The 8,447-nt window shown below is 44.5% G+C and overlaps 1 protein-coding gene across 1 annotated transcript in view; it reads left to right on the plus strand.

Moving 5' to 3' along the window:
• The window catches only part of kcnc4 (potassium voltage-gated channel, Shaw-related subfamily, member 4), a gene marked incomplete at both ends in the record, with an annotated part of 14,007 nt that extends 8,714 nt beyond the window's left edge, over positions 1-5,293 (plus strand). The window contains 2 exons of the mRNA XM_080860408.1: positions 3,787-4,726; positions 5,070-5,293. Of these exons, the coding sequence (XP_080716534.1) occupies positions 3,787-4,726; positions 5,070-5,293 (1,164 nt within the window). The remainder of the gene's footprint in view (positions 1-3,786; positions 4,727-5,069) is intronic.
• Between the last annotated feature and the right edge of the window lie 3,154 nt (positions 5,294-8,447).

Here is an 8,447-nt window from a genome sequence, read left to right on the forward strand (position 1 = left end):
TGTGTGTGTGTGTGTGTGTGTGTGTGTGTGTGTGTGTGTGTGTGTGTGTGAGAGAAAGAGAGAGAGTGAGAGAGAGAGAGAGAGAGAGAGAGAGAGAGGGAGAGAGTAACGATCTACTGTGCGAGACATCTAATGTTATTGTTATTGCTATGCAACCTGCCTTGCATGCTTGTTAAACAGAGTACACATCATCCTTCACTAATACATACAACTCCCTTACAGAGGGTTTACTCAGAGGGTGTGAGGAGTTTACTCAGACATGTGAGGAGTTTACCTTGTTGCTTTATCCAAATATCCTCTTTACTTTTCATGCTTCCTTGGAGATGTTTTGCCTTGAATTTTGCAGTGACGTTAAACAAGTCTGTTCTACATCTGTGTACGCAAGCGTGTTATTCCTCTATCCTAGGGTCTCATGCATTGATCACTCTTTCTCTCTCTCTCCCTCTCCCTCCCTCTCTCTCTCTCTCTCTCTCTCTCTCTCTCTCTCTCTTTCTCTCTCTCTCTCCCGCTCTCTCTCTCTCTGTAAAATGTTCTAATTTTAAGGATTATTTGAATCAGCCACCCTGCTTGTATGTTCAGAGCAAAATGCATTGCCTGCAGCCCAGTCTTCATGTTCAGATTCAAGGAAATAAGATACCTCTGTTCTTAACATTTGCATTTGAATCAGCCAAGGTGTAATAACGAAATGCTCTTGTGAAAGCATGCCTCTCAAATGGAAATTGGCTCATAGATGTGTGAAATTGTTACATGTCTCATGAGAAAAAATGAATGAATTTGAATGTGATTAGATTGCCATTTGCTTTAATTAAGGTTGTGTGAATAATTAATACTGTGATTCTAATGCGACTCAAACCCAGAACTGTAATGCCATATGATATGCTACCTTTACCTGCACATTATAAATGAGCAGTGGATTAAATATATAAAAAATAAATATTATATTTTATATATATATATATATATACAGTATATGAAATTAAATATGTGTGTGTGTTTGTGTGTGGGTGTGTGTGTGTGTATTTGTGTGTGTGTGTGTGTGTGTAGGTGTCTGTGTTAATTTATTTTAAAAATAATAATAAAAAAATATATAAATTTTCACTGAACATTACAGTGATTTCTTTTGTAATGCATAATGTTAAGGCATATACGGGGGTGATCCTGTTATCGGAACTGCCCACATGATCTAAATGGACACATGTCATATTTGAATGAAAAATATAATAATTGTTTTGAAGAAATATTGACATGACAGAAGAGAGCCTTGGTGGCATCAGGTGGTGTTTGTGGGCATGTGTGTATGGAGACATACCAGTCCCTTATTTATCCAGCTGCAGCACAAGTAGGAGTTGGCACTGAGATATTATGCTCCTGATATTCTAAATAGTGTAGTGATGGATGCTTCTATTATCTGTTACAAAGCAAACAGTCTGACTCAAGCTGGCCTTGCATAGGGTCAACTAAAGCTTCACTTCCTCCCCTGTAGTATGTCTTTTCTTCCAGCTGTTTAACAGTATAATCCTGTACATTGGACACTGTTTGAATAAGGATAGTTGAATGGACAGAGGTATATTATATCAGGAGCCTCCTGTTGGTCTGCTTTGTTCGTCCATGGGCGTCCTGTTCCTAATGCACCTCCCCTATGGTGTAGATTCAGTATGGTTGTCATGGCCCCTCTCTCTCTCTCTCTCTCTCTCTCTCTCCACATCCCCCTCCCCCTCTCCTCTGTATCCCTCCCATCCTTCTGTGCTCCTTTATAGCAGTTAGCCCACAAACACAGAATGCACTTAGCATGAGCTAAATAAAGGTAACCACGTTAACGGAACTCAATGCCTGCATTCTAATCTGGTTTGATATGCGTCTCTGCATGTATGCTCACATCTGTTTCTGTTGTGAAAGGGCCAGATCCACACTCCCTGGTCAGCCATTAACATTTCTTTGGACTTCTCTCTGTTGATTATCCGGCAGTAGCAATTTGTTGTATTGTGGGCCCTGAAAAGGAAAGGTTTAACTCATTCTTTTAATGTTCCTGTGTGTTAGCCATCAGTGTTTGCACATACTGCGGTGAAATGTGCAGCTGCATACACACGGGTGTTAACAAATATGTGAACAATTTAGTCATTTAGCAAATGCTTTTATCTAAAGCAAATTACAAGGATGTACACACAGTTGTATGCTATAGTTTTTCAGTCTTTAAAAAATAAAGAAGCAGAGGATAACCTGAAGAGCAGAGTAAAACCTAGGTACACGTGTGCAGATGCAGTAACAAGCGTCTCACATTTTTCCCTCGGGATCAGTAGTATCCATCTATCATTTTTGTGTTAAATGGAGTCATGGCGTGCTTTACTCAGAGATGTGACACCAGTCAAACATTTAGAAGAAGCATTCGATTTCTTAGCTGAATTGCAAAGATTAACAGACAGGGATGAAAACTGTCTCCTTTCATCTATACAGTATGTTTGATAAGTGTCCTCTCTATCGTTGGATCCTGTCATCATCTGGTCCAAAAAATCTACAGAACCAAGTTACCTCATGCTTGTACCCTATCTAGTCTTGAGTTTTGCTTTAGAACCAGTACTGTACCACACAATTAATAAATGAAGGCAAGTGCCATACATATGCATATACGTACCCTCTCTCACCAATGGTTCAAACTCATGGCTGTGAGCATGTTTACATGCACAACCTGTATTCCTGTTATTACTCCATACGTATATGTATGGGTGTGGGGATATAGATACGTGCAGACATTCCTTTATTTAAAATATGCCAAATAAAATGTAGCTAGATTAGCATATTTAAACTATGATCTTTAAACATTATGTGATACAGACATTTGTTATGATAGCAGACTCCTTGATTGAAATGCATGATAGAATGCAGAAACCAGGAACTCTCTGATATTGTTTGGAAACTAAAAGTAAGCTGTCATCTTACGCAATACTTTTTCTATAACATTGCTGGTCTTGAACTCTCCCTTTTAAAGTCTGTGTTTATACATTCTGTCGTAAATAATGCATTGTTAGATCTGACAACCAACAGGTGTGATTTTTCAATAGAAGTAATGACTGACTAGCAGGCCTACCATATTTAGCAGTCAGGACATGTGCACCAGCAGTGTGACCATCATTAAAGGGACACATGCTTTCCTTTGTTGTTGTGGATAATAGTTTGGGTCATGGTGATGTTTAAAATAATTAATTGTGCAGACAAAACTTTGTTTTCAGTGTTTTAAGTATTTCTTTGCTCAGTTGAGGGATATGGGGGTCTGCGAGACGCGAATGCTTCCCCTCTCTTTTCCTCCCGGTCTGGGATTAAACTTTCCCCTTAGAGTTTTGTGAAACTAGCTACATAATATATGTCGTTGAGCAAGGTAATGTATGTCGTTGAGAGCTAGGTCCCCACTTGCAAGTTGGTAATAATCGTTTAAACTTTTGCAGGGTGTGTTCGAGATGATCAAAATTCAAAAAGGAGATTACCACCACAGTTTGAACGGCTATATACAGAGCCTTGGTCAGAGGAACTCACCCAGTGTAGACGTATATGATATGTGACTGGGCTCTATACATCTTCCACACCCAGAGTCTCCCCCCTGGAGATGCTGCACAGTATCCTGTGAGCTATCACTGCCATTCATTGATGGCCTTCATTAGCTTAAACAGGTCATTGTGAGACTTGCTGGTGAGCAATTTCCTCTGAAGATTAGGACTCTGAAGATTAAGACTCGTTTTCCCTGTGATCTCTCTCTATCTGTTCTGACCTGGTGGTTGTGTGCTCTGTGTTTTCCAGGCCGTTGCGTTAATCTCCCTCTTCTTCATCCTGCTCTCGATCACCACCTTCTGCCTGGAGACCCATCAGTACTTTTACATCATCCAGTACCCTAGAAAGAATGTCACGGAGGGGAACATCACCAAGGAGGTGGAGTTACCCTTTAAGGTGGTCACCACACCCGGGCTGATCATGGTGGAGGGCGTCTGTGTGGTGTGGTTCAGCCTCGAGTTCCTGGTGCGCGTGGTCTGTTGCCCCAACAAGATGGTCTTCATCAAGAACACACTGAACATCATTGACTTTGTTGCCATCCTGCCCTTCTACCTGGAGCTGGGCCTAAGCGGGGTCTCCTCCCCGACCGCCAATGACGCGCTGGGCTTCCTGCGCGTGGTGCGCTTCGTCCGGATCCTGCGGATCTTCAAGCTCACCCGGCACTTTGTGGGCCTCAGGGTCCTCGCCCACACCCTGCGCGCCAGCATCAACGAGTTCTGTCTCCTCATCATCTTCCTCGCCCTGGGCGTTCTCATCTTCGCCACCATGATCTACTACGCAGAGCGCGTCGGGGCCCAAAAGGACGATCCGACCGGCACCAACCACACCTGCTTCAAGAACATTCCCATCAGCTTCTGGTGGGCGGTGGTGACCATGACCACCCTGGGCTATGGGGACATGTACCCAAAGACGTGGCTGGGCATGATGGTGGGTGCTCTCTGTGCCCTGGCTGGTGTTCTGACCATTGCCATGCCCGTGCCCGTCATCGTCAACAACTTTGGGATGTACTACTCACTGGCCATGGCCAAACAGAAGCTGCCCAAGAGGAGGAAGAAGCACAACCCCAACCTGGACGTGCCGACAGACACTGCCTCGTTCGGGAAGTCCGAGTGTAACTCTCCTCCAGACAGCACACAGAGCGATACATTCCCACTGGCTGCCGAGGAAACCAGTGGAAGGAGCCGCTCAGGTAGACACAAGACGATCTTTAGAACAAAGCCTGGAGCTTAAGTACTAAGATATGACCAAATGTGGAATGGCCTGAACTGAATGTTAGCTAGCAAAAACATAGATTAGATTTGTGTTAGCACTGTATTCGTATTAGTATTGTATTTGTATTGTATTTATATTGTAGTCATTGTTTAAAAGCAACTGCCAGAAAGGCAAAAAGGCCTGAGCATGTCATGCACATACATAAAGCGACCTGCAATATTTATAGAAGATCTCCAGATGCAGCGGCATTTTTTACTTAACTAACTTTTTTTGTGTGTGTGCCACCCCTCTGTGCCTACTATTTCTGTCGGTCTATTCAGACTCCAAGCAGAATGGTGATGCCAACGTGGCCCTGTCGGAGGAGGAGGGCTGCAGCCTGACCCAGCCCTTGTCCCCCAGTGAGAAGTGGACCCTACGCCGCTCCCGCGCCCGTGACAAAACCAAAAAGGAGGCCGCCTGCTTCCTGCTAACCTCTGGTGACTTCTCCTGTGTCACTGAAACCGCCGTCCTCACAGGTACTGGTAAAGGGGAAAGCGACGTGTAGGACAGCTTCCTGTAAGCTCCACCGACCGACCAATAGAGCGCGGAGCTGTTCCACAGTCATCAGAGTCATCGCTTGACCTTTACTTAGACGACTCAGAGGCAGATGTCCACCTAGTTCCCTTTCATCTGCACCATCCCATCAATATTCCTAAGTGTTTTATTGACTCGTGCTCACCTTAAGGGTAGAAAGAACCGCATCTGGTTGAATCTTTTATATTTATGGATTTGATTCAAGTTGCCCTTTTAATGTTTATTCCCAGTGGGCTTTCTGATGAAAATGCCGTGAGGAGCAGCAGTTAACTTTAGATTGAGTTGTCATCATGCGAGTGAAGAAAACACACAAAAAAACCTCATTTGTGCATTAATTCATCATCAATTCTCAGTGCCACTGTTTTCTAAATAGACTAGCATCCAACAATAAGAATTTCCTTCTGGAATTAGCTTCACCATACCATGCCTAATTTTTTTGCTGTGTGTGTCACACACAGTATGATGTGAAGTGCTAAAAAAAAAAAGGACAAATCTCTGATGAACAGCAGAGTGACAGCGAAGCACAAAAGCACACTGTCACAGTGAGAAGCCAGTGCCACAGCTGACTCCCCTCATTATCTGTTCTCCTCCGTCTCAAATCCCTCTTTGCCTCAATGACTTGCGTGTCAGCCCCTAGAATCCCCAAAGCTTTGTGACAGACTGAGAGAGAGAGAGAGAGAGAAAGACAGACAGAGTGAGGTAGAGAGAGAGAGAGATTTATTTGTAGAGGTATATACATGTATATCTCTTTGTATGAGCTCCTGTTTCTCCTAACAGCATGTTGTGAGCTATCAGCTGATGAATAAATTCTTGCATGGCATGACAATATCATGAGACCTGATTTGTCCAGAGCTTACTTAGCAATTAGCACTAGGGCAATCCAAGTTAAGCTCAATAAGGAAATATTGTATTGTAGGTCTGAAGAGGCCATACTATTATTGTTACAGACATACAGACAAAAATCATTCCCTGAAAGTAAACACAAAAGAATGAATTTGGCTTTTGTTAACGAAGTATAAATGCATGCTACTTATTGTCTTTGGATCCTGAAACATTCAAACATGGGTGAAGGATGTTCCACAGAGAAGCTTTTACCACTGTGATTCTTCTTTGGGGTGAACACTGGGTAATATCCACGCATGTAAAGCCTAGTGTAATGCGATCTCCCCTGTAACCAGGGAGACATGGAGACTGCATGGAAATGGCGGTCAGAATAGGCTCCCTCAACACAAACACGTTTGGAGCGTTTGGAGCCCATGTTCTTGACCAGAATTTGATTTTGCATATTTGTATTTCAGTAGTGGAAAAGTGTTTAAATATACACTTAGTAACAGTAACAGTAGAGTCTCTCAAATGCTCAAAAACGAAATTGCAGCATCCCCGACCATGTATCGGTCTGAACACCCACGTGGACCCAGGTTAGAATCGACCCACGGCCTTTTCACGATCCCACTCCCCATCTCTCTTTCCAGCTCATTTCCTGTCTACCTTCACTATCCTTTTTGATTAAAGGCTAAAAGTCCCCCAAAAAATCTTAAAAAAAACAAATTCAGTGGTATAATAGTAATTTCATCATACATTACTGTGATTCATGACTTGCTTAGGGCAAAGTGCAAGGCAAAACTCTGCTCTGTGATAACGGAAAGGTGGTAACAGCTGAAACCATGACGATTGTTCCAAGGTGATGTGTTCATGTAGTGGTTTTTGTTTTCATGCAGTCTCAATAAAACATTACCATGTTTCGACTTAATTAATTGTACGCTGTCAGGCCATTTCTTTAATGTCACAGTTTAGCTTCTCTTCACTGTCTCTCTGATTTCATCAAGTCAAGTCAAGTTTATTTGTATAGCACATTTCATATGGCATAGTACATAGACACAATGTGCACTCAGTGGAATAAGACAAATAATTAGCCACCAGCTCGTCTCTGAGAGCTGCCTGAGCTCATCCCCGTGAAACAAACCATCCCTCCCGTGTCATCAAAGACGGTGACAGCCCCTCGCCGGCTCTGTCATAACGAGCGCGTAATTATGGTGGCGGCCCAGTCAGCCACCATTGCGGCGAGTCAAATGACAAGCATCAAACAACCACGGCCCCACATCCGCTCCTCATCAGCTGCGATGTGCTTTTACCAGTGGTGTAGTCCAGGGTATACGCCGGTATACGGAGTATACCCACTTATTTTTAAGTCAGCATTGCGTATACCCACTTCTCAAAACAGGGCGTTTATCCTGTGCTGTATGGGCTGCTTAAAAAAATTAAGAGTATACCCACTTCTCTAGGGACAACTACACCACTGGCTCTTACTCCCGAGCGACAGCTCAGCTTAACTGCCACTAATAGGCCTCCATTAGTAATGTGGGCCAAGGCGGAGGTTTCACTCCTCCTGCCCAACCCTGCCTGGTCTAATGAGACTGCTGGTGCAGAGCTCTGTGGGTCCAGGGGTCAGTTCTGGATCAGGGTGGAGCGGGAGGGCAGATCCATCCTGGACTGCACATGGTGGGACATGGAGATACAAGGAGCCCTGTGATCCAGCAGGGACCCGGCCGATCTTATGCAATCATGTCCTTGCCATCATCCTCCAAACATTACCACATGACACTGTGTGTGTGTGTGTGTGTGTGTGTGAATGAGTGAGTGAGTGAGTGAGTGAGTGAGTGAGTGTGTGAGTGAGTGTGTGTGTGTGTGTGTGTGTGTGTGTGTGTGTGTGTGTGTCTGTGTCTGTGCGTGTGTGTGTGTCTGGGTGTCTGGGTTTGTGTCTGTGCGTGTGTGTGTGTATTTGTGTGTGAGTGTGAGCAAGATCATTCTGGCACTCCTAACCAGTCTGTTTCTCAAAACCCAGAGAGCTGCAGAGAAGCCCTCGCTGCCAACACTAATTGTGCCGAAGCTGAGGTGACCACCCTAACTTGAGGGTGGTCAGCTGCAGCGGTGTGGCAAGCGGGTCACAAGGGCTCTTTTTGGGAGGGGGAGAGGGGTGTGGGTGGGGGTGGGGGGGGGAGACATAGGATGCACATTTTCAGCCTCTCTCCGCAGAGCCCCCACCCCCCACCCCCACCCCTCCGGTCCCAACAGATTGTCCTCTCTGTGAAGACAGCCCTGTTATTCAGTGGTAGAACCTGTCCCGC

The sequence above is a fragment of the Sprattus sprattus genome (assembly GCF_963457725.1).
Source record: "Sprattus sprattus genome assembly, chromosome: 2".
In the NCBI taxonomy this organism is placed as follows: domain Eukaryota; kingdom Metazoa; phylum Chordata; class Actinopteri; order Clupeiformes; family Clupeidae; genus Sprattus; species Sprattus sprattus.